General features: G+C 44.2%; 1 protein-coding gene and 1 long non-coding RNA gene across 2 annotated transcripts in view; one reads left to right on the plus strand and one right to left on the minus strand.

The window, feature by feature from the left end:
- The first annotated feature begins 7165 nt into the window (after window positions 1-7165).
- EML1 (EMAP like 1) overlaps window positions 7166-27191 on the plus strand; it is a 125035-nt gene continuing 105009 nt past the window's right edge. Inside the window, exon 1 of the mRNA XM_069018238.1 lies at window positions 7166-9692. Coding sequence (XP_068874339.1) covers window positions 9665-9692 — 28 coding nt within the window. The 5' untranslated portion in view covers window positions 7166-9664. The remainder of the gene's footprint in view (window positions 9693-27191) is intronic.
- Window positions 8998-10836, minus strand: LOC138111834 (uncharacterized). Its single transcript, XR_011151469.1, has 2 exons — window positions 10790-10836; window positions 8998-10136 (listed from the first exon to the last, which is right to left on the minus strand). It is a non-coding gene; the product is annotated as an uncharacterized lncRNA (long non-coding RNA).

The following is a 27191-nucleotide window of genomic DNA, read 5'->3' on the forward strand; positions in this document are numbered from 1 at the left end:
TCTCTAGCATCCCCAGCACACCACAGCAGTCCCCCATGGCCCCTTCAGTGGCCCCCACTGTAGTACTGCCTGACACTCCATCCTCCCATTTTGGATTCCCACCTTCCTCCTATGTCCATGTAACCCTGCCTGTGTCACTGGTAGGGATAAAGGTGGCACATGGAGAGCAGCTCTGGGGCTCTGCGTGTGTTGCATGGCCACCCTGGCCACACACACTGACTATGGGCCACCTGCCTCTTCTCAGGCATCCTTAACTACTCCAATTTCTTCCCTTTAGGGAGTCCCACAGGCTTTCTGGAAGCTGTAGGAACTTTGATGCCCTGTGAACCTCATTTTTACTTGGAACTAGGCTGTGCAGTGAGGATTTATTACCAAAGGGACTATGCAAATCTTGTTTCTTGAGGAAACAGCAATGAAAAGGAATATTTAAATGGCAAGAAAACACTGGGACAAACTCTGCCTCTAGATGAGTGGATGGGAGTCTCGGTTATTTCAGTGCTGAGCACTGTGTGCCTTTCCAGGGGCTTAACTTTCATCTGGCAAAGGTGTGGCTGGCCTGGCTGTGCCACAGGAGGAGTGGGAAAAGGAGCCATGACCTTTTAAAAATGAGCAGCCAGATTTCTGAATGCATGTGTGCTGAAAGGAAAAGCTCACTTTGCTTTCTCTCCCTCCCCTTCTCCCACTGTAAAACTCAGCTAAAGGAAAAAACTTCTCTGCAAATGGAAATACGATTGCCACATTGCTCTTTGCAAGAGAAACAACTTGACATTTGACCATACATGGAATTTCCTTGGATGTAGGCTCTGCTGCAAGACAATTTTCTGTTAGGTTTTTGCTGCTTTCTGAATTAAAGGAAAAGAATATCATCAGTGGTTTAATTTTCAGCTCTGCAGCCTTTGACTTCTCTGGTCTATTCCATGCAAGTTTAACACCTTGTCATTAACAAGATTTTGCAGCTGTTAAGTATAATATTGCAGTAAATCGTAACTAACTATACACTCACACTGTACTTCAAGAAGGCCAGGATCCCTGATTAGGGCACACTGGCTGCTGCAGTGATGGCCTGGGGATGGCCCTTCAGCACATCTGGGTCTGCTCTGCACAACATAATGATGATTTTATGGGCCAGCCCTGTTGATTAGCTGTAAACCACGTTTCCAGAGACAAGCATTCACCTGCTACTTCTAATTCCTGTTATTTCTGGGGATTAATAAAGTGATTGATGAGGAATGGATCTAGGATAAAGCAGAAATATTGGCTTGGGTTTGCGCTGAAGGGGAGTAAAGGCACAGTGTGGGCAAGGCATCACTGAGAAAGAACAGCAAGAGGCAGCCCTGGGGAATGTCGAGAGGCAGAAACAACCCTGGCTCCGCCCTGAAATGAGAGTTCTTAGGTTTGTTTAACTGCACGTGAAAATGCTGAAGTTGGCCTCACTGCTCCACTCCAGTGAGGGTGCAGCACCTGTGTGCAGGAAAGGCAGAGGGGGAAATTCAGTCCCCATATTCTCCCTGGATGAGACTTGGAGAGGAAGGAAAAAGCAGCTCCATGCATCAAATTAGGAAATTGCAAGGAAGCTTTTCCCTACAATTTTAAAGCATAAAATGTTTGATTTGGACTCCCTGAATGCCTCCAGCTTTCAGAGCAGGCTGGAATGTTTGCTTATATATTGAAAGAAGCCCTTGCTGCTGGACTGTTGAGCATCTCAAGAATGGTTCTAAGATATTTCAGCCGCAGAAGTGAGAGCAGCCAGGTGGACACCAGGCAAATCACAAAGCTGCCATAGCTCATAGTGGTGATGCAGCAGCTGCAGCCAGGCTGGCGAGTGTCCAAAGGGCACTCCTGGACCAGCTGCAGCACTTTAGTACACTGAGACAGAGGTTTTGGGTAAGTGAAAGGATGCCACATACTTAAAGCCTCATTTCCAGCAGTCCTGCAGCAACTGTACCTGTTCAAACCCCAAGAGATCAGTGCCAGATCAGCCCATCCCAAAAAAATATTTTTCCATACACTCAGACTTTCAATAAAAAAGAAGACTAGAAGTTCTTACACCTTCCATGAGCATTGAATGGAAAAAGATTTTTTTTCCTCTTTTCTTGTTTTATAACAATAAAAAAATTAGACTTTCATGTTTTCAGGCAGCACTCCAAAGTGACTGATTTAGTGAGTTCTTTCCTTTGCCCCTTGCCTCTTGTAGAACAGGGGCCAGGCTCCCCTGCCACCATGCCACAGATTCACAGGGTGACCCCAGGCAAGTCACTTAACTCCTTCTCAGGATTTTCCCATCTCCGTGCTGGCAGGAGGATTCTGATTCCCTTCAGGAGCCTGAGTGCCTGTCTCCCTGCCCTGCCTGGTTCAGCTCTGAGGCAGTCCCTGCTCTGCATCTTAGCCCAGGCTTCCCACCCCCAATCCCAAGAGTCTGACCATGCCAGGGCAGTCTTGAATTTCTTCATGAGACAGCTGGAGATGCCTGTAGTGAAAAACATCAATATCAGAAAACCTAAACCAAATCTAATCCTGTTTTCAATGAAAACTGTTTGAAAAAACTACTTATGTGCTATTTGAGCAGTCACAAGCAAGCCTTCTTTTTACCCCAGCAACATGCCTCACCCACAGTGAGACTTAGAGGTTACTTAAGTGGTAATAATCTGCTTAATTCACTGTTCCCAAGGAGTCTTGTCCTCTTTTCAGAAATTGCCAACAAGGTCACCACTTCCGTTAATTGTGACTGTGTTTATTATAAGAGGAGGTGGCTCCAAGTGACTAAGGGTGGAAACTCCTCCCACATCATTCCTGCTGTCAAACACCAGTGACGAATGTTGCAGAAAGGCAAATGAAAGTGGGCTGTAAAGTGCACCGTGTTACAAACTTCATAGACACCCTAATGAATGATTTTCCCTGCTGTTCGCCTCTGATTCCATTATCAATTTCTTAATCAATTCTGTCTCCTAGCAGTGCAGACCTTCACTCGGTGTTCTGAGGGCAGTGGTTGCTTTGGTAGAGAAAAACAGCTGGACAGATTATCACCTGGACAATTATCAGATCAGATCTCTCTGGTGCTCTGTTTCTGTGGCTGGTCGTTCCCAAAAGCATAGTTTGCTCCTGTTCCAAGTTTGGGATGAAAGCCTGATCTCTTGGTTACCTGTTGTGGCTAACCTCGGCCAGTGACTTTTTTAACATCTCATTTTCAGCTTGGTGAAAGCATCTTTCTATGCTTGACATAGTGCTGAGCAGGGAGAAAGTCTTGGAGATGAGAATGAAACTGAGATGTCATTTGTCTGAAGGTAGGACTGTGCTTGGCTGTTGTAAATATCCTGCCTTGGTTTTGTGCTGTCTGGGGCTGCTTCTAGTAAAGGTAAGTGAAGGTATGGTCTCTCTCTGACCTGCAGTGGACAGAGGATGCTTTCACTCCCTCAAAACAAATTTCAGAGTTCCCACGATGAGCCAATAATTCAGTGTGGCTGACACCTCACCTTCCTTTATCACCAAACTGATATCCTTGATCACAGGCAGCTGCAATTAGTCCCCAGAGCACTGATAGTACATGACGAACACTGTGGCTTTTGCCTTCCTAAAGGATGACACTGCCTCTGTAATTGCTCTCGAGACTTTCCAGCTCTGAAGCCTTTGTCAGCTAACCTTGGATATACAAGCTGTCATGGGAAGTTATTGATTCCTCTTGTCTCCACCTCCTCCCTGCCCAGTTAGACTGATTTATAGGAATTTTGGTAGGAACCACAAAAATCCTGGCAGAGTTCATTAATCTGTGAATCTTTTAAAGACTTCCCTGCTTGCAGAGACCATCTGTTTGCCTGAGTGCTATTTTTTCAGCTGCCAAATCAGGTTTGCAAGACTCTCACCTTCTCCTCAAACCCTCCACATGATACTGTAATATTTACATTCAGGGCTTGACACTTTTTCCTACCAGATCTGTGCAGAGCAAATGCAGCTTTGCTCATCTGTGCAAGACTCAAACCCAGTAAAATAAACAGCAATAATGCCCTTAAAACCAAAAACAGCAAGATCAGACTGAATAATATAATTTCTCTTGGCTTTTTATATTCACTGGTGTTTCAGTAACACCTGAAACCTCTGCAGAGGGAACTGCCAATAACTGTAGTTACAGCATGAAAATCTACTATGTATTGGTGGGAAAAGGGCTTTGGCTTATGTCCCCTGTGCTGGGTGACTCATGCAGAGCTGGCCAGCAAAGAGCCACCCATATTTGTCAGCAGATGCCAAAAGCTGGGCTCATGCTGTCATGCTCACCTTTTCTCCATCCTTGTGCAAATGTATCTCACTTGAGTGCCATGGCACACTCATTTTGGCTCAGTGTGTCAGAAGACATTGTCAGCAACAACTGTGGCAGCTCAGAAACCAGTTTTGTCTTTCAAATGTAGTTTTTTTGTTTCTTTGCATCATTGCAGTGGCCTTTCATAGCTCCCCCCAGAGAATGCAACCTTTTATAAATTAGATGGGATGAAAATGCCACTGAGGCTATTCAGGCTATCAATTAATTTCTTCTTTAAGATAAATCATCTTCTGAATCTTTGATCTTATAATTTTATTTACTGTATATTTGTACTTTTGCATGAAACGTTCTCTCTGTGAGCCAGCAACTATCACTGGTAAGGGTCATATTTCCTGGAGATAGCCTCTTCCCCATTTTCTTCCCTATTTCTTCCCCATTTTCTTTTTGAATGTGCAAAATTATTTTCCCTGCTGCTGGATTGGTGTCACCTGACATAGTTAATCTTCTAATCTTCTCTCTGGGCTGACATCAGAGGAGATGATGGAGACATTTCCTTTCTTGCATACAAAGCTCAGATTCAATTCTTACTAGTGAAAACCTTGCTAATAACATAAAAAAAATAGAGATAAATGCAAAATAATGACATACCTAGTTATTTTGTGGGGCTGCTATTACTTTTGTATTTGTTGCTTCCTAGATGGCTGTTCTAGCTGTCAGCTGTGTCTTGCCTATTTTTACTCATTCTTCCTTCTCTGGATGAACCCACAGGAGATCTTGTCAGAACATCAGCTCCTCTTGAAGTTGCATTATTACGCTCCCCATCCATCAAGTTGAAATGTGAAGAGAATGTGTCAGAAAACACTAATGAAATAAAATTCCAATTATTGGGACTTCCAGGCTCTGCTTCTCACTGAGCCTGGTTGCTTTTCCTTCTGCTGATTGCTGTACAGAGGTTCAGGTCCATCTGACCAGCAGCTCGTTTCTCTGCTGCAGGTGCTCGTGGCACAGCATCCCACTGGCCCTGGATTTGGCCTGCTGATCCCACAGGTACATCTGGGACCTCACCATGGCCCCATCAGCAACTCAGGAGATGTGGGGCTAACAGTGGGGCTGGTGGTGGCCAGCCAGCATGCTCCCCTCCTGCTTCTCTGCACTTTACCTGGGTGCAATTCAAAAGCTGTGGTTAATTTTACACCTTACATAAGGAGAAAGGTGCATTCTATCCCCACAACTACAGGGCTTTTCAAGGGGAAAAAAACCATGTCTTAGCTAACAAATTCCTAACATTTTGGACTCTTCAGCACTCTGAGAGAAGGTCATCCACATCCTGGTGCCAAGCTGCTTATATCAGCCTGCAGTTTCTCTTCTAGCCCTGTCCTTCCCCTCCCCCTCCCCAGGCTGTGAATCCTCCATACCCAACAGTCAGAAATCCCTTCACACAGCAGGAGAAAACCCAAGGGAATTTGCATAAATTAGAAGGGAGAAGCACATTTCAGCCATTCTCTCTTTAAACTGCGTGGAAATCACGCTGATGGGAGATATAAAGGCCTGCCGAAGCGGGCACTAAGGCGCTTGCTTCAATCTCATGGAAAATTGCAGATTTAATAATCAGATCTGACTTGGTTAGCTAAAGAAATAATTCTCATTTCTCATGATTTCCCTCTGTCAGGAGAGAGAAAGGCAGAGGGAAGCAGAACAACTCGCCCATGCCCCTACAGCGGTGCTGGGCTTAGCAAAGCCCTCCCACCAGTAATGTCAGCAGGCAGCCAGAGTCTGGCAGGGCCTGAGATCCCACAGTGGGAAGCACAGCTCCCTGCATTTCCTATGAGGTTTGGATGAGGCTGGCTGCGTCCGTGGCTGAGTGAGAGGCAAGTCAGCAACAGCAAAAGCCCTGGTCCAGCTGGGAGCTCTCAGGTGGATCAGGCTCTTTTCACAGTCAGATGGCTGAGTCAGTCAGGGGGTGGGGAAAAATTATGACCTCCCCATGGCATTTAAAATCTTAAAGCCCAGATTTTCCAGGATATTTAGGTACTTAGATCAGGCATGGATCAGATGGGATGTGTCGATGAGAAATAAAGTTCCATGACATGTCTTACTTGTGTAGGTGACAGTATTTGGGCACTAAGGTGACTGTGTACTTGTGCCATGCCCCGCACCCAGGTTTCCCCAAATATGCCCTCTTTCTCTAGGCATATCAGCTCAGCTCCAGGGGTTTTGCACTGTCAGGACTGGCCTTGAACCTGCCCAGGGATGGGACATCCACAACATTCCTGGGCAGATATTTCTTCCTGGAAATCTCCAGAGACGGGTATGGACACCATAGCAACTGCTTAAGTATTTCAAGATGCATGAGGAAAATGCAACTGTCTTCCACAGGAGACTAAATGGTCCAGGATAATCTTTTTTAGGAAATTCTCCAGTGACTGACTTCCATACATTGCATTTACTACCCCACTCATGGTACTTGTCATGGATTTATGCAGATGGCTCTCTGTCAGGGAGTAAAATGATGCAGAGGGATTTATAACGGGTTCTCTCTGCTTGTTGAGGGATAAGCATCCTTCAGGTTCCTTGGAAAGCCCAAGTGAGAGCAGTTATTGGCAAATATTTAGCCAATTTCTCTCATTAGTTTAATACCTGCTGAAATAATATGTGCTTTACTTCCCACCCTTTATTGTTTAGTTCAGTTTTTGGCTTTTGCATTTTTTGCCATGACAGACACCAGGCTTATTCATAAATTCCCAAAACTTTCTCTATCAGACTTAAATTTTCCAGGCTTGGCCTTTAAACAGGAGCAAACATGGCTCTTCTCTTTTCAGGCTCAGAAACAAGGGAATTTAAAAGAAATACTCTGGTTTAAGCAAAGAAAAAAAAAATCTTATAATTTATCAAAACTCAGCATTGCAACTAAAGTATCCAGGGATCAAAGCTAATTTTTTGATTGAAGTATCCACATCAAAAGGAGGGGTTTGTTTGTGCGTATCATTGTAAGAATTAGGTCTGATCTGTTCAACTTTTGACCTGCTTTAGTATTTCACTGAAGAGCTCTCCCAAGGCCAAATCCTAGTAAGGGCTCTGGCAGATGAGCTCTTGCCAACTTTGCCATAATAATTTAAGATGTATTTGTCCTTCCCCCTCAGTCTGCTCTGCTGGCTTCTCTGGCCCTCTTCCCAAAGATGCTGACCACCTGCAGCAGACGTGGCCACGGACAATGTAATGGGGGTTACTGAGGCAGAGGTTTCTTAAATTACTCTCAAGGATGAGATAGAGCTGAGACACCAGTCTGTGATTTGGCGTGCCTTCCCTACAGGCACTTGTCCAGCTCTGCTGGAGGGCTCTAATCTTTGGTGGAGGAACACCAGCACACAGCTGTGAGAGGTAACTTCAAAACCAGCTGCAGCTGTTTGCTCCGAATACAAGGAGGAATGGGGAGCCCTTAATCCTGCAAATACTTATGCATGTGTTTATAACTGTGAGCACTTCCAGGAACTTCAGTGGGGCTTGAAGTTAAATTGGCACATAAATGCTTGCAGAAACGGGAGCCTGCCTTTTCACAGGGTTGAGCTAAGAAAGCTTTGATTCTCACACATTGGAGCAATATGTTTCTGCAGTCAGATGACACTGCAAGAAAAGTCCCCCAGTCCGGTTTAGGCTTTCTTCCTTTCCCCAAGGCACACCAAGATCAAGACCAGACACCTCCCTGACTGCCAGAATAGCTAGTGGCCACTCCTTGGATCTGTGGGCGGCAGCAGAATGGAGAGGTTAAGCATGATACCCTGCACTTCTCCTCCTTGCACAGCCTCTTTGGCAGAGAGCACAGCCTGAGGCTCTGCTTCCCTCAGAGCTGCCCTCCAGGTGAGCCTTACACTGGTGAATATCTCCATGTGTGTTGCATGAGCAGATCAAGAAGTAGGCACTGACAAGGGCTACCCAGGCAGAACTGTGCCAACAGATCCTCATGCTGGCCAGCCCCAGTGGCCACCAGACACTTCTGGTTCTGCTTGCCCAACCCTGTGTAGGCAACCCAAGGAATGGTTTGAGGAATATGTCACAATCTACTTTTGCAGCTATTTTAGCTTCTTAGTCAGTGGCCTGACATCCTGAATCGAATCCATGGTTAGCTGTGCTGCTGAGTAACCAGTAGAGTATTAAAAGGCTTCTCGTCAGAGAGAGATCAGGCAGACCCAGCAGTGTCAGCCTTTGGGTGTTTAGACTGAAGCATCTGAGTAAAAACAGCCCAGGTCATTCCCCCGAGGGGCTGGCTCTGGCTGAATGCTCTGGAAGTTCTTCCCAGAGAATCTCCCATGGACCCCCCCTTGCCTCCTCCCAGTCCCCCCTCCGGCTCTGGGTCCAAAACTCGGATATTTGTGAAGGGCTCAGACACCAAAGGTCTGAGTCAGGCAAAGCCCTGACTGTTCCCAGGAGGAAAAGTGGCAGCAAATCACATCCCCCACCGGGTGCTGAGGCTCCTACCAGGTCCTGCACATGTCTCTGCCAAGCCCAGCCTGGCTCTAACGCTGCCAGAGCCTTTGCTTGAACTTCATTAAGGTGCCTAATGAGCACACCAGTGTGCGGGGGTACTCTCCACTGACTTTGCGAGTCTGGGAATCTCATACCAAGCAAATACCACATAAACATTTTCAAAGATTAAAAAATAAGTCTTAGGAGCAGCCACTAAACTGGCATTAAAGTGGCATGTTTTAAGCAAGAAAAGTCATGAAGTTACAGAGAAATCTGCACTCACAATATTATTATAAACCACGAAACAGCCTTTAGTAACAGTGTCACAAAACAATTTCTCAGATATTACAATATAAACAAAGACCTTTTTTTTCCTTCCCCCTTAAAGAGATACACCCTGGCTTCTGCCGCCTTTCCAGCAGTGAGTGTTTGTATTCGGACCCTGCAGAAGAAGAAGGTGCAGAGCAAGATGTCAGAGCCTATCCCCCAGCCCACCAGCTCCCCCCGCAGCTCCCCGGGAAGCAGGAGAGCCCTGCGGGGTGGCTCCCACTGCCAACCCCACCGCACAGCAATTAGCTCTGTTCTCCCGCGCAGATTTGCGGCTTAGCCCTTAAAAGCCGTTTCATAAATATTCGATGGCCTTTCCGACAGGGTAATCTGCCTCTGTGACATTAAAGAGGAAACTCTGCGAAGGGGAGGGATGACAACAAATTTATCCACCAATAGCACACTCTTTTGGCACAAAAGCACATTCTTATCTTTACATCCCATAATGAGAAGGCAGGGACGGGACTGTTGCTACAGCTCTCTGGGTGGGTAGATGTAGAGTGCAAGAGAAGGGTGGCTGTAAACTGTTAGATATTTTTCCCCCCTCGCCTTTGCAAACAGAAGGACCCGCGCTTGCGGTCCTGCAGTGGTTTTCCTAAGCCCCCGGTGAGGAGGACTTCTCACACGATGTCAGACTGCGAGGGACTGCCTGTGGGTAAGCGCCAGATTTATATTTACCCCAGTGTCCTGCCGACTGGTTCACATTCTCAGATTGCAAAGTCACACGCGAAGCCGCTTGCTTTTGAAGGGAGCTGGAGCCGTAGCAGGGAGAGGAGAAACTCCCTGAAAACACTGCAGATCCTGGTGCCGTGCCTTACGAGTCCGTGGTGGAGGGCTGGTGAGGGTGGTAATGCCTGGATTTTCTTTGAAGGCACAGGGGCTGGGTAGGAGGAAGGGTTGTGGAATTCAGACAGATGGTCTGAAATGTTGGTGTCCAGAGTGATGATGGCATAGATGTGTGCAGTCTTGAGCTCACTAAGGAGAGTTTGTGGGGATGTGTGCTGCAGGACCAGGCGCTGTGTGTGGGTCCTGTTTGCTCCTTGATAAACCTTCCCGGACGGTAACGGACACAGCAAGGGCAGATAAATGGGTTTATTTGCTGAAAGGAAATAGAAATGTACCTTCTTTTTAAAATAAGTGAGTTACACACTTTGCCTATATCTGGGAAAGAGTGCTTTACTAGCACTTAGGGCTGTATCTGTCAAACTTCACTGAGCAGAAGAGCACATCAGCAAGAAGCATGTTCCTCAGCTGTTTCTTTTAAAACTTCTATAGGAACTGTAAATATTCTCTAGGCTGCCTGTACAAAAGGAAACTCTTGTCAAAATGATAGCCTAATTCTCTGCCAAGGCATTTTACTAATAAAGAGATGGACTACTGGAAACATCTTTTATTTTATTTTTTCTTTTGCCATGGCAAGCATTTATCTTTTCATATAAGTATATATACACACACGTACTGTGTAGCACTCAGGTTCCATTGGTCTGTGAAAGCTGTGCATCAAAGATGAGGTTCTGAGCTAAAAAGTGGGGCTGGAGAAGGTGAAGGCTGCCGCAGTGTTTTTCTTTTTTCCTCCTCTCTCTCCTTCCATTTTGCAAAGCAAATCCCAAGTCCAAAACTGCACACTCATAACCAGAGTGGAAAAATATAAATTATGTATATGGTGCAGAGTGAGCTGCACCATGCACAATTCCCTGTGCTGTTGCTATCAGCTAAAGACAGGAGAGATGAAAACGAGTATTTCCTGCTTACCTGCTCAAAGGGCTGATCTTTAACCAGCAAAGTTTCGCTTCTCCAGGCTTTGATTTTAAAGGCCTGGCCCCAATTTGCTTATTAAGCACTCTGAGCTGGGGGTGGGATATTTCAGGGTGACAGTAGCAGTATCAGTTGGCATCTGATATTAATGATGAAACTGATATCGAGTGTGCATGGCATCTTGTGTGCAGAAGTTACTGATATCTCAATTACCTTTGCTGCTGAAAGGACCTAGGAGTTTTCTTCCAGAAAAATATTCATGGCTGCATTGAGGGAAGGAATGTTTTCTATGGGCAGGAATAAAAAATAAAGTGATGTTTAGATGTGGATCAGAAATGTGCCAGCATACACAGAGGGACAGGTTTATTTCTCTTTGTTCCCCTGAACATGTCCCCCAGCCCTGCTTCCAGACCTACTTCCAGGAAGCAGGGATCACCCTGCCCCATGCCAGACACAACCAACCTGTCCCAAGGGACACCTGCTTCACAGACCTTGCATAATATTCTGGTACCTCTACTTATAGATGTGTGGATGCATATATGCATATAAAAATAATCACAAAACCATCAGTGGAGAGAGAAATGGTGGTACTGCTTCAGAGTTATTAAGCAATGTTAGCGAACCAGTTGCTGACAGCTTGCTTTTCATGTCAAGGAATTTTGAAATAATTCTCTTTGTGGCTATTGCTCTTTGACCAGATAGGTCAAAGTTTAAAACTTTAGCAGTTTAAAACTTAACACTCCATAAAAAGAGTTGCAAAAAATCATCATCAAACTTCCTAATGCACTAATTAGTGACCACTAGTGCAGAAATGCCCTTTTGCTGAATCCAATGAGCATAGTAAGGCTGGAATTGTACTTCTGAAATCCTTGGTTTTGAATGCAGCCAGATAATACAGCTACAGAAAGTTGGTGCAGTGACAGATATCATTAGCACTGCAATGTGGCTGCAGTCCAGAGCCCTGCTTTTAACACACACCATACAGCCCTGTGCATGCGCCCGTGTATACACATGCACATGGCTATAAATAAGTTTAGCCAAAGCACAATATCAGTGTCAAGTGTATGTACTGCTTCAGGAACCTCTTTGCAAAGGGTATGCCTCACGAGCAACCTGGAGAGCTGCACTTTGTAGTTACAGGAAATTAATGCCAGAGTTTTTAGACTGCTTTCAGCCTCCACAAGAATGTAGCAGGAACAGCTGCGTAATTGTTCCCTCAGAAAAGCAGCTCGGGGGAAATGGCTGAACACAATCTTTTACTTAAAGTTGGCTATAGCTGGATATGAACGGGTTGATACACCAATCATTTTTCAAGAGACTTTATTCAGTAAGAGTATCCTACTTCAATGCTGGAAATGGTTATGCAATTTTTTCATGATGAAAGCATTGCATGTTTTTAAATTTTTGGTTTCTGTTCAATTCCAGTGTGGCTGCACCCTTTCACTGTTGTGGAATGGAAAATTAAACATGTGATGCAAACAAAGTTTTATTTTGTTGTTTGAATGTAGCACAGAAGACATAAAAAAAGTATCTTAAATGCCAGAATGCAGATTTCATGCAAGCAAATGTACAGTAATTTTGGATTGAATTGATACCAAAAAAAGGCATGTGAAAGCCTTTTGAGATTTGAAAGTGAACAGAATTCTAAAATTTACACTAATAATTTCCTATTGTAACACAGGGAGATAAAGAAGAAAGAAAGATCAGTCACTTCAGGACAAACACACTCCTATTTCTTCCTCATTAGCAATTATTGACATACTGATGCTATCCATTAGTGCCAGCTACATAGATTTCTTGTCACTCCTACATGCAGATAAAAGAAAAGCACATCAATTATTTAAGTGCTTCCCCTTGTGTGTAATATTTTCCTCTTGTAAGGAGTCATAGTTCAGTCCCTGAACTACTGAACAGCTTTTCACGCACCCACCATTTTGATTAGGAATATGTGAGTCATGATGGTTCTGGTTCTCAACACAAACCTTTGACTTCAGAAAAATCTCTGAAGTCATGCAAAGGTTCTTAAAGTGTCTCTTTTCTTATTTTCCCCTTTCAGTCACAGACTGACTTTGAATACCATGTGTAATTTCTTCTGGATAACACCACTGTTGAAATAACACAGGGTATTGAGCTATAAACAGATGAAGATTATAATGCTGAAGAAGAACCCCAGGAGTCTCATATATGCATACTTTCTCTGTTATTTACTGCAACAGGGCTAAGAAGGGAAGAAACAGAATTGATGCAGCTTGTTCTGGAGCAGGTGGCATGCGAATCTAACCAAATTTCCTTAAAATTCCTCACAAACTTTTATTGGCTTTGTTTCAGTAGAGGACTTTTCATCTGAAGTATGTTCCTGACTCTTTAGCTAAATACTTCCTTTCAAAGCTAAAATTACATATTTCAAACATGTCTTTAAGACAGACTGGAGCCAGTTCATAAAATTGGTGTTTTCAGAATTAGGATATCCCAGAAACCTGTGGGAATTTAGATTTCCTGAAATTCAACGCATTCTGCACTGTCATGGGGAGTCCATTTATCTCAGCCAGAGAGGCTGTTAGTGAGCAAGACCTCCAGCTCCCATGCTGAGCTGTCTCTAAACAGCTACTGGAAATTAAATGTGGCCCATTTACATTTCTGTAATAAAAAAATCATGACCCAGCACAGGCATGAGCACTACTCCTGTCAAATTAAATTCCCCCACTTTCACATACTCATATTAGCATAGGACTATGCTTGAAATTAACATTTCATTAGATTTGGTAAAAAATGTCCATCTTTTTGCGGATAAGTCTGTGTCTCCCTTAGGACTAGAGCACCACTTCTGCATTACAGTTTGCAGGGTGAGACCCTGAGTAGAAGGCAACAGCCTGAAATCACCTTGCAGAATGGTTGTGCAGACTGCAGTTAGCGCTCTGGGGTAAGCAGAGAAGTGGGAAGGTTTTTCCAGCATATCAAACCAGTTACCTGCTGCAATTCAGGAATGAAATGACATGACTTGAGCATCTCAAGAGAGAGGTCTGCAGGATGAACCATAGCTCCTGACTGCACTAAACCCACCAGCACTGGCTTGCATGCTCAGAGCTCCCCAGAAACATCCCCCTGCCAGGGGAGGGTGAGCCCAGGGTGCTGAGGTGATAAGAACCTGGCAAGCAGCTCTATTACTTATCAGGGTTTGTAACTGATAAACACTTCACAGAAACTCTGATCTTGGTGTATGGACCCCCTGGCAAGCTCATTTCCTTTTGTGTTTGGGAAGTCAGCTTAGGAGATGAATGCTAGCTATTAGAAGCAGTCACAGATTTTCCAACAGAGTGTTCTTTCATCACAAAACACAGATGTTTCCAAATCAAAATGCAATATTTTGTTGACTGTGTCAATATATTAATACATTTCTAAAGATTGTATTTTTGAAAATTGAAATTGAGTGGGAGCAAGACAGAAAGCCTTTGGATGATCAGGTAAAATTAAATAAAATATAATATCTGGGTGTATTGCCCCAGTCTGATGAAAATGGAATTGAAATACCAGAAGTATCTTGGCAGCTGGGAGTTCTCCTTCTGACCAGCTCATTTGCTCCTCCAGAAATTCTGTGCGTTCTCAGTCTGTCCAAGCATTGCCTTGAGCAGCAGAGGCTGTGCATTCAGGGGGCAAACACTGATGATGATGAAGTCATCATGGTTTAAAGCTTTAGAGAGGTTTTGGAACATGAAGATCAGGCAACCACGCAAGGAAAAACGAACAACTCTGGTGCCCCAGGAATCCATGTTTTTCAAGAAAAACCCCAGAAGCAGATTTATGGTGACAAGCAAGCCCCATGGAGACACCAGGTTGGGAGCCTGTCAGAGGTATGCCTGGGAAGACCTCTCTGTTCATACAGCATTTTAAGACAGCCTCATGAGCCAAAATATTCAGCCTACAGTCCATGAAGTGTTAAAATCACCAGGGTGCAGCCTTCACCTGCTTCGCAGGTGAGGGCTGAGCCTGGGTTAGAGGGCTCCCTGCTGAGTAGGGGTTCTCACCTTCAGACAGGGCTTTCAAAGCCTTGGGGCTGCATGGCTGAACTGTGGTCTTTTTCCATGCACCTCCTTAGATGTTTTGTTGAGGGGAAAAGGGGCTTTTCCATTTGGGAGAAATCTGAGGCCTCCCCAGACCACGAAACATTGCTTCAGTGCTGAGAAAGAGAGAGAGCCGGGAGAGAGACACAGGGCAAGGAGTAACTCCACATTTGCACTTGGGCAAAATGCCACACATGGCAAAGCTGGTTCCTTGTCAATTCAACAGCAAAGATGAACGAAGGTGGTCTCTGCTGCAGCCAGGTGTGTTCTCAACTGGAGCTCAGCCTAGCTTAGGACTTAGGGTACCTGTACATAGCTGTGTAGTACAAGCCCCCTCTGCTACTCATAAAGTTATTTCTGACAACTAGCTTAAAAGTTTGCAACCTCTGGAATTAGGAAAATGGTAAACTCTGCTGTCAGCTCTGTTTTTCTTCTCCAGTGTGGTGTCCTGTCCCTTAGGCTTGGTGGTGGTTTGGTGGGAGCTGACTATGTTCCAGGAGTGTCCTGAGCACAGGCACTGGGTTAGTCTTCATCTTCAGCCTCTGCCTTTAAAGCAGCAGGTGAGGTTTCTTTCTGTGCACTACTCTAACTGTTCAGATGGCAGGCAGGGGCTGTGCCAGTTCACTGCTTTTCTGAAGCAGAATGTGAGTATGTGTGCTATGTGCTACAGGGGCTTCAAGTGGGGGTATTTCACCTAGGAGAGACATTAACACCCATTTTCAGAGAAGAACTGGTTTTGTTTGTCTGTCTCTTTTCTTTTCTTTCTTTCTTTGAGGAGGGGTGCTGAAGGAGGAGAGCTCTTTGAGGCAGTCAATAGAGGCAGTAGAAGTTAGCACAAATGCTTGCTGCTGGGGTGCTGGTTAAGGATCTAGAAAGGAATTACAGAAGATGCTACATATTTCCCAAGAGCTCCTCCCCTCCTCCCCCATCCCCATCCCCTGATGGGAGGATTTTCCTTATCTGCAGAAATACTTGGAAGCTGTAGTTTGACCCAGGGTCTGTGAGCAAGAGTACTTGCACAGTACAGCACATTTCTGAACAGTCTTATTCCATGGTGTTTACGGTAACTTAAGGCATGCAAAAAATGACCAGTGTGTTTTTTCTTCTCCTCTCCTCCATCCCTCATAACATCTGCAATATTTCCAACATATTCTGTTTTAAGCCATCAGCATTTAGAAGCCATAATTGCATTTAACAATGTCTGGAGCCTTCTCTTGCTACAGACTTTTTATACAGTCAGTAATTTAGAGGGTGGGGCCTCTTCCCTTTCTTTGCCATTCAGACTGCAAACTGAATGCCCAGTGTGCCCTCCCCAAAACCTGGTGAGTGCCCAGTCTCTCATCATCATATTCAGTTGCTCTTCTATCCCTGTTATTCCTTTCCTTACAGACTGTGATCAGCTCCCTCACCCCACACTAGTAGTTTCCACAATTAAATGTATAACATTAGAGATTACCTTACATCTCAGACCTCCTCTAAAACTCGCATAAAAGACTGGCAAGATCCTCCAAATGCTTTCTTCTTTGTGGGAAAGAAACTCTGGGGCAGAGGAATGGGCCTCCTGACAAATGCCAAGTGCTGGGCATGGACACGTTGATAGTGCCTAGGATCAACTCCCCGAAGGAGTCCTGAGTTTCATGAAGCAGCTGAAGTCACCGTTGAGTCAGCAGGGTACCTGGGGATTGGTCATAGCTGCTCTTTGGTCCTGCACACGGTCTGTCAATCACACGAGTTGCTTTTGGAGGAAAAGCAAGCCCTTGCTCAGATGACTCCAAACTGGGCTCAGTAAAATGTCTGTGGCCCTTGAGGAATCACAACAAATTCCAAGAAGACTTTGGGAAGCACAATGCTGTCTCCATCACAAAAAACTAAGAGCATTTCAGAGAGGTGCCAATGGCTGATTTATCTCGGGCAGCTTTTCCACACTGCCCAGGAGGGAACCCCCCGGCACTACATCACTGCTCTCAGCACTGTTTGGATGGCTCAGGTTTCCACCACTTCAGTGCTCCTCGGGAGAACACAGACTCATCCCCACCACATATTATGAAGGCATGAAATTAAGAGTTTGGAGAGAAGTTTGAAAGGTTACGGTCCAAAATCCCCTCATAAATCCATAGACACTACTTGCAAACTGGCATTTCATGTGGTTCTCACCTATCTTGAAGATAAAGATACACTCGCACTCTTATCCTTTGTGGTGTGTTCTTCGTGGAGCTGCAGGACACGCTCTGACTTTGCCAGTACCCCTCAATCACACACTGCACCCAGAACACTTCCCAGTGACTAATACAGTTACTGTGAAAATGGTAAAATCATTGCTGCTGAACCAGAAGGTGAAAACTCCTGTAGCCAGACAACTTGCCTGAAGAGGTCTGCTGAGGAAATAAAGAAATAAAGCGCACACACATGAAAAAAGACGTGTGTAACATCTGAACACCTGAGTAATTTTTCACAGAGACTCTAAAACCTAAAGAGGTGACAGCAAGCTGAGTGTCTCAGGTTGTGCTTGATCATGTGATTATGAAGGACCTGACTTCAGGTTAAACTTATAATTTGCACATCTCCCACTCATGCTTTGGGAGCATGATCTAGACTTTTTGGAGTCAAGAGGAGCCTTTCCAGTCCAATGAATTAGGACTCTCAAAAATCTTAAAATTATCTTTATCACCCTGACACAAATTATACAAATTTTGGCTGGGTCAGTTCAGTTCTACTCCTCAGACCAGCAGCCGGAGCCCTGTGCTGTGTGGCTGGTGACATTTGCTGGGTGAGGCCCCTCCACCAAGCACTCATGGCATTAGTCATACTTTGTCCCAGCACAATTGCTCAGAGAAATGTATTTATATATGCACTAATTAAAGCTTAGTGAATGTTTTGTGTTTCCCCTACTGAAATATTGCTAGATATGACTCAGCAGTAAGTCACACAAATAGCCATGTGTGCAGAATTATTCAGAGTTTTTATGTGACAGACTGGGGCACATCAAGATTAAGCCAAAAACAGTTGCCAGTGCTGTGGGTGTGTAATCGGAGATGCCAAGGAGCTCTTCTTTCAGAGCACCCAGCACACCACTGTATTTCACATATTCAAACTTCACTGGCAGCTGTGAGCACTGGGCATGTCCATAAATCAGACCTGTCCAGTACGAGGAGATGAGGACCATGCCATTAGTGACCATTTGGGAAAACTTTTTTTTTTGGGAAAAAAAAAAGTTCCCAGTTTCTCCATGGACCAACACTTCTCCCTTTAAGCGCTGCTCTGCAGCTGAAGCACAGATGAAATCCAATTCCCAGCAGAACTTTTCAAGTAACAACCTGAAATTGTTCTTGATCTTCCTGGAATGGTATACTTTACCATGTTCAATATCTTTGACAGGTGAATTGGGATATTACGATAAACAACATATTGGAAACACATATGTCATAAAATACAAAACACTCCGGCACCTCATAACTAGATCTCTAGCAATAAGAATACTTGCAATAATAATAATAATAATAATAATAATAATAACAACAACTTGATATTTCACCAATTGCTTGGAGATGCTCTGCAATGTCAATAGCCTCACACACAAACACCTCTGATACAGGCAGCTTGTCTCTGGGACATTACATCTGTCATCTTCTACACCTCTTTATCCCAAATCAGAGGCTCCCAGGTTTATCTTGTTGCTGTGACAGTCAGCTGGCCTTCTGACATCCATCTGACTTAGGCATGATATCACAATCTCTTTGTGCTGGAGGCATATGGACCACATGTGGAAAGGATTTTGAGAAGGAAACTATTATTTCCTGCATCTGTCATAAATTCCAAATGGTATATTCAGGCATAACTGTTCAAAACCAGACAGTGCATTGATGAAATGGAAACAATTTCTCTGGGAAATCTCATCTAAACTGTTTAATTATTCTTAGTGCTGCCAACTCTTTGATGTTTATCACAAGCCTCATACGACTTGTTTTAAAATTTTTTCCCTAAAGCCAGGTTTCTTGGGTCATGAGTTTTTGGCGGCTGTCAAAATGTCTATGCACTGTCCCTTTTCACCCAGTCAGCAACACATAGGGCTTGTTATGACACTGGAGAGTTTTGGCCAGGTATTTGAACACAAAAGGCTTAGGGAGAAGCATCGTGTGGGAAAGTGAAAGAGAATATGCAATGTCTGGAACAGATATGGCAGGCTGAGGCGTACAGTGCTCACATATGTAGGCTGGAGAATAATATTTCTCTAACAAAATCTGTCTTTTTAAACACCAACCACATTTTCTGCATGTTTTCATTTTGAGTCATTTAATGAAAAAATTGGAGAACTCCAGGGAAAGCATTCAATCTGCTCACAGGTTTTCAGAAGACGAGTGTTTGTTTTCTCAGCAAACTCCTCTCCTACAATTGTTTGGTTTCTCCAGATCTTTGGGGAGCATCCTGGCACACAAAGGAACTGGAGAGCCTTTTTGCCGTCCTTCACTACTCTCTGCCTACTCTGATGTCCTATAAAGTGGGAGGAGTAACAAGATAACTCTTCACTCTTCTCCCACTACACTGGCAGGAGAAAATCACTGAAAATCGACCAGATGACATGTTTTTGTTGAGGCATGGTGAGTCTTATTCCCTACTGTAGGGGTTTCCCTGCTCAGGCCAATGAAAACATCACCAACAGCAGCAAGGACTCTGCACCATTTTGGGCTTTGGTGATGCAGAGAGGTCATCAGACCCTGAGCAAGAGCATCTCCCTCCTTCGTTCTGCCATTGGGATTTCAGCAGGACAAAGCCAGTTCCTGAGGCAGCACATGTGCTCCAGGGCCATGTCCCTCATTCCCAAGGTCAGGTGTCCCTGCAGAGGAAAGGAGGCAGAGGAGCACCCCAAGATGCATGAGAAAACTCACTCTCTGGCTATGAGACACCCCAAGACAGGTAGCCAGGAGCTGAACATCTCCATTTTGTCCAAGGGGATGATACAGGATTAGAAAATACTTGTTTGTACTAAACTGATTTTACTTTCTCCCACAGAAATGTGCCTCAGAGTTGAGCATGTGCATTTGCTTCCATTTCCTAATGAAGTTCAGCAGCTGGGTTATCCTAGATAATGGTGCCAAATCTTTAAAGATTTCCTTGTTCTGAGATGATTGCTCAATTGACAATATGCCTTGTTAATTAAGCTGCCTTGAGGGACAGTGGAGAATTGGAGGCAACTGGATGTTTTAATGAGGCACACAAAGAGTGAAACAAGGCCGTAGCAGGAGTTCATCCCAGCACGGCCCCAAGCCCAGCTAAACAGCTGATCTTTGCCACCTGGAGTGCCTGCATTCTCAGAACATCCCAAATGGAGTTGTTCATAGTGAAGAGCCAGCACAGGGAGATCAAATTTATTTCCCACTACTTGACACAGCGCCTTGCCACAAGCCAACCTGCTCACAAGTCGGAGTCCTGGAGAATGCCAAGGAGTGAACGCAGCTGGGCAGGCACCCTCCAATACAGCTACTCCAGGCTTGGTCTTTTTCTCCTGTGTGAAATCACTTGTTACTTGCAGTGAGTCCCAGACCTGTCCTCTCAGCAGTTCATGGCATCTGATGAGCCCATGCATTCGAATTTCTGTGTTGATCCAATATCAAATATCTATAGAAGTTGTGAGAAATCAGCAGGAATGCTAATTACTCACTGAGCTCAGACTATGGTCAGAGATAGCTCTAGGCTCCTGCCCAGAGATGGAGGTTGACTTTAGTTCAGTCAGAGGTTATAAGATCCCTCTTTCTCCTTCCATTATTTCCCAAAAGCCACTTAGCAGAACTGATATATCTTTCTTGTCTAAATTCTCTGGCTACTGATGATGTTTGGCTGCCTTGTCTGTACTTGCAAGGCTTTATGCTAAATTTAGACAAGGAGGAGAGGCTTCTCCTCTGGACCTTCGTTTTGTGGGTTACTCATTGAATGCTGTGGGCACAATGTGAGCTAAAAATCCCATTTGCTGCACAGCCAAGTGGGTTGGGGCTGGAAAAATGGAATTCTTCTTGCTACCTACTAGACCTCCATATGCCCTTCATGTGAAGGGCACGTGCCCTGTGCCCTGAGGGATACTGCTGTGATTTTCCAAAAACTCAGGATCACCTCTTTCTTTTTTATATGTTACCTAAGGCAAGCACTTCTTAAAAATTTTCTCTCTTCAACTGCGTATGGGGCTCTCAAGAGATCCTAAGTAAGTGATGTCTTTGCCACAGTGTGGTGTTCCCTGGAGACACTTCCTCTGAGACCTCTTTGGCCTTTCTTTGATTCTTTGAGTCCTGCCCATGTGCTGCTGCCTTCCTTGTTCTGCCCGCCAGCAAGTCTTGTAAATATGCCTTGATTTTATCTAGAGAGGAAATAGGAGGCATCAAAAAAAACAATTGTATGAATTTATGAGAGTGAAGTTTTTGCATCTGAATACTTATGAAGTAGAAATGCAAAGTAATTTTCTGTTTGCAGTGAAGATTGTGAGGAAATTCTTTGTACTTATTAAAGGAAAGCATCTCTTACTGCTTTCACATATTTAATAAGAGTGTTTCTCTAATTCTTACGTGATAAGCCCAGAATTCTACCAAGTATTCGATGATGACAGAAACAACAATAGTGAAATATGATCCAGTTGCTCATGTCACTGAAATCTCAGAAGGGAATTACCGCCTTTAGCAGGGTTCATTTGAGGCATACTACTTAAGGTAATAGGGCTGGACAATCTCATTAAGATTTATTTCCACCCCACTTAAATGCGGGTTCAAAAGTACAGCTGGAGCTGTACCGGCTTTATCTTTGGCTTACAGAGAGATTGGAAAAAGAAGTAAACAGAAAACGCGCTCAGGCGCTCAATCGGCCGGGCCAGGGGACTGCAGTTTAGAGCAGACACAGGCTTATGCCCAGGCCTGGAGGCTGAGGAAAGCAGAACAAACTTTCATCCTTATTACATTTTTCCTTCCTTTTTCTTCTTTTTTCCGCTCCCGTGGAATTTAGGAGATATTGCATCGTTCCGTGAGGGAGAGAGAGGCACAAAACCATTGCCTCTGTTCTTCTTTAATGGTAGTTTACCATGTTCACTGGATTTCTTTCAGACCTGAATTTGTACTCATTTGGGAAATGTATGGGTTAGGAAAAATACGCTTTCAAACATTGCAGCTTGTGTTGCAGATTCCCTAAGTAGTCTGAGATGTTTACAAAGCTCCCAGCACATCAGGCTTGTCCTGCAGACCATGATATGTGATGACAGTAATCCTTCTATAACATTCCAAGTGCTTGTTCTTGCTTCTGTTGAAGCCATCCAGACTGTGAGTTATTTGGAAGCATTTCTTTTCTCTTCTTTTTCAGTATAAGAGAAGCAGAGGATGTTTCCACCTGGGAGAGGAGAATTTGCTAGATAGCAAATGCAGAAGCCCACAATATTTGCTGCAGTGACTTTCTGGTAAGGGTGAATAGATGCACCCAGATGCATCAAATGCTCAAGGCCGGCTGCTCCAACCCAAACAGACTCATGGTGATCATGCCCTGAAGCCCAGGGGCTTTTGGAATCAGACACCCTGTAATCCAGAGGCAAAGCTCAAGCTGCCAGCACAGTCCAGCTCTTCCTACTGCAGGCAGCATCTTCAGGCTCATCCTGGTGAGAGGATGGACTGCAGGACTGCAGAGCCAGCACCAAGGGTAGCCTTCAGCAGGCAGATGATGGAAACAGCAGAGGACATGACCTCAAGCATGTCCTTGGTGTTGCCTCCACATGCAACCTAGCCAAGCCCTTTGGTCTGGGAGTGGATTTTCTTGTTTGGACATTGCACTCTCACCCTTCTCAGATTTGGACCATCCTTTGTGGTTTACCCAAATCCAGAGCAAATTACTAAATCCAGAGGTCCCTGGAGAACAATAAGGCAGGGAAAGGCATTTGGCCCTCCCCAACACTTTCTGTGACAGAGTCAGCTGAGAAGTAGATCCAGCGTTGCTATTCCCTATGTTTGATTTCCTTGGCACTTGTTAGATGCATAGAAATGTACAATCAACACTGCCATGTAGACAAGACTAAAATCTGAATGTTTGGAAAAAAAATAAGGGATTGAATAGAAAGAAAAATGAAGTCAGCAGTTCTAAGGACCCATCACCATAGTATCAAGACACTATTTACAAAACCTCTTTGTTAAGAAGTTTCCACATGCTCTTTCTTTCAATTTCGGTTAAACTCAACATAGTCACTGCTCTGGATTTAAACTGTGCCCTGAAAGGCCTGTAATCCAAACATGGAAACATTTAAGTCATGTGCTAAAAGAAGAAAATGAAGCTGTATCCAGTGCAGTGTGAGGACAACTGGGCTGATCCTGGTGGACCTGCAACAGCCCCATTAACACTCAGGGAAAAAACTCTTGCAAGCCCCAGAGCTGCCATGCTGGGAGGAAAACCCAGACATGCCATTCTTCAGTAGGGAAACTCTCCTGCAAGCCCCAAAGCTGTTGTCCCTAGGTAAAAACTCCCTTGCAAGCCCCAGAGTTGCCATCCTGGGGTGGAAATCCTCATGCAATCCCCAGAGTTGTTGTCTTGGAAGTCCAAGGTTGGGCCAAAGGTAACGAGAGCTGCCCAGGCAGCCTAGTGAGCTTGGACATAACATGGCCCCTCTGGATCACTGCAGCTGCATCTCCAGCACTGCCTGGGACATCCATCCCTGCGCTGTCCTCTCCTGTGTGATCAAAGTGTGCTCTGGCCTGAGAACAGCAGAATAAGCCCTGTCTATTTTCAGTGGCTGATTTGTCTGAAATACAGTTCAGACTCCGGCATGAAGAGGGAAAAATTATTTGGGTAGTCAAACTTCATTTTGTTTAATTTGGAATTATTAAGAACATTTATATTTTTAAACACAATGTTTAACCTGACAGCACTCCATTAAAATGCTTTATATAAGCTCATTAGGAAATTCTGTGCAGTACTATATTTATTGCAATTAGCAAATATAAGTGTCTCAGACAAACTGCAAGATACTTTTTCTGCCCTGCTCCTATTTTGTTTCTCCATCTCCTTGCCTGCCATAACCTAAACCTAGCCTAGATTAGATCCTTTCACATCTCAGCCTTTCTGTCTGACAAGTCTTAAAGAAGGAGCAATAAAAAAAAGGAAAATTAATAGAAAATTAACCATTAGGAGCCTCTGGGAAATAAAAAGAGCCTTTTAGATTAAGTCTCTCACTAGTGTCAAGGCTAGTAGCAGTACCAATGGCATTAGTGGCACTAAGTTACTTAGTTCCAGTATGATTCAAAATCATTTGTAACTATGAGCTTATCCAGAGTAAATCCTCATCCTTCCAGGTCTTTTGTTTGCCATCTCTTGACAAGCTAGGTTGCATATAAATGAGCTCATAAAACCTGTGAAGGAGGAATATATTTTCATTTGTATTGAAGTTTCATGCACGCAAATGCTACTGTACCAATACTAGTAATGAATAGTATTAGCAGTTAATGAAGTCAACCCTTATTTGGGCTTTGTTTGGGGGGTTTTGTGCCCTTACTCAGTTATGAAATATGTGACATGAAAGGAAGGTTTCCCTTAATAAGGACAGAGGCCAATTTTGAGAGATACTTAGACTTCGCTCCTGTCAGTGGCAAAGGGTGGCCCAAATGGCCTGTGTTCCAACCAGGAAGGATCTCACAGGATGGCTGGAATTTAGCTTCTGAGGTCTTGCATGGTTTGTGAGCAAATCACAGGCTGCTAAGCCACTTTAAGCCCACAGACTGTTCAAGATCCCAAGAAGGAGCAAAGGTTTGGGTACCTGAGTCTCAAATCCTACCACACGTGCCAGAACTCTGATATGAGTGCTAGTTCAGACCTTCCAGCCCAACCTGACACTTCTGTGTGTACACACAAATGCCTGAGTCTTGACATGGATGAGCAGATAAGCACTGGTGCTTGTCCTGCAGCCTCCTGAGAGGTTTCAGTCCTCTGGCAGAGGGCATCCTGGCTGACTGGGCTGGGATGTTGTACACAGACAGTGTGGAGGAGCACTTAGGAAGCAGTGTAGAAACCACTTCCAGACCCTCCACAACTGACCTTGAACTTTTCCCTGGCAATGCTGTGTGGCTGTGCTGGGAAGGGCTGCTGCACCCCTGTCAAGCTCCAGCCCTACTTGGCTGGTCTGCAATACAAGATGTTAATGCTCCTTCTGCCCTTTGTGCTGGACTGCACTCTCCATGAGTGATGATAGCTGGGAAAAAGCCCAACTTTTCTGGGGCTGTTAGAGGTTTTTTAATTTTTCTGGAAAACAATAAAGGTGTCCATGAAGTTCACTTACTCACTTAACAGTTAGATAAAAATGCATCCAATAATTTCGTTCTTGACTTCTATAGAACTTACTTCAAAGGTGCCAGATATGTGGAGCAGCAATCAGTAGAATTATTTTTCAATTACTGCAAACATCAAAACTATTGCACAAGGTTCAGAGATCAGTTTAGAGGGTTCATTTTTTGGGCTTGGGCAATGAAGGCCCGGGTTTAAAGGACCATTCTTCAGCTATTAATATCTGTATTTGAGGACCCAATTCACAGACATTTTCTAATTCTGTTCTTTTCTATTGGAGTTGCTTGGGTCACTGCTTCTACTCCCAGCTGCTGCTACCCTTTCCTCCTAATGCCCTCCAGTGGGACAGCCTGCTACTTCACCTCTTGAGAATCAATCTCAGAGTGTCTCTTGCAGGAGATGTACTCCAAGTACTTATCACTGGATAAGCACAACCCACAAAGGCCATTGAACTGTGCTATGTGTCACTGCCACAAGTAGAAACTATCAGTTGCAAGATGTGTGGAGGTAGTTTGCATTCCCATCTGGAAATATTCATGCTGAGTCTCTCTCATTGCTCATATTTTCACTGATTTCAGGGAGCTCAGCTTGGACCTACTGTTTGGGCTGAACTCGTGCTCCTAAATTCTCAAGATCTCATCTATTATTTTTCTTGGAAATCTTTTGATCCAAAAATGCATCAGCTGACAGGTGTATCTTTGTCTTGTGCCTTGTACAAATGTAATCTTTATGGCATGTACTGGTTGAACTGAAAAATATCACTGATACCTACTTCCATTGCCTTTCCAGGAACTGATTTAGGACACATTCTCAAGATTAATGCCTTGGCTGATGGTGAAGAGAATTAAGAGTGGAACCAAGATAGGGTCAGATTACATAAAAGGAGAAACACTTGCTGCAAAATCCACTACTACACAGAAGAGAGCATAATAGCTCATGGATTAATTTATCAGCATTTCAAAGCTGCTCTGTTGGAGATGGAGCACTACAGCTAGAGTCTGTATTCCACTTGTTTACTGTGATTTTGCACTGGTTGGTTTACAGAAGATTTTAAAAGAAGGATAAATATTGCCTATAAGCCCTATTACAAAAGAAAATGTGAGAGCTATTATTTCCAGCTTCTTATTCATTAAGAGGGAGCTGCAGCACTTGAGTCTTGCTTTGCTTTTTGGCTGCTGGGAACCAACAGTTTTCCTCTTTGAGTGTGGAACTGTGCACACCCAACTCTTGAAGGAAAACAGGGAATAAATCACAAGATTTCCCAAGTTACCTTGTTAAAATAATATGTATAGTCTAAGCATGTGCAATCATAAACATGCTGTTGGAAGGGAAAATGTTTGGGGAAACTTCTACAAACTGGAAGACAAATATGCTGGCATCTCTAGTTGTGCTCCAGTAAGGACATGTAGTATTATGTGCAGACTGCCTGAAGTCATCACTGCCTTTGCCAGTGGTGTTAGGAAACAGTGTTTCCTAACAAAGACAGATTGTGCCTACAGGGAAAAATAAGAGGTGACTGCCAAACAATATCAGTGAATGTATAAAGAAAATACTATTTAGTTACAAAAAAAAAAAAAAATCTGGTTACGTGGCTTGTCTAAACTGAAGAGACTAAACTGTTGGTAAATAAGATTCCTTCCAACCCAAACAATTCTATGGTTCTATGAACTAAATATAACTGCCCAATGGATTCATTTATTATTCCCCAGTTTTCCTACTGCAAATTAAATACCTCACAAAATGGTCCTTAGCAGCAAAAATTAAACCAGCTGTATTTTATTAGTTACCAGTGAATCTGCACATCACAAGATAAACAATGTCAAAGAGAGAAAGAGAGGAAGAAAGAGAGAGAGAGAGAAAGAAAGAAAGAGGAAGGAAGGAAGGAAGGAAGGAAGGAAGGAAGGAAGGAAGGAAGGAAGGAAGGAAGGAAGGAAGGAAGGAAGGAAGGAAGGAAGGAAGGAAGGAAGGAAGGGAAAGGACCATTAATCCCAGCATCCCAGATTCATTCCCTCTGCTAATTAGTGAGTGGTGGTTTCAGTCCCAGGAAAGGCCTGACT

This window comes from Aphelocoma coerulescens, chromosome 5 (assembly GCF_041296385.1).
Source record: "Aphelocoma coerulescens isolate FSJ_1873_10779 chromosome 5, UR_Acoe_1.0, whole genome shotgun sequence".
Classification (NCBI taxonomy): domain Eukaryota; kingdom Metazoa; phylum Chordata; class Aves; order Passeriformes; family Corvidae; genus Aphelocoma; species Aphelocoma coerulescens.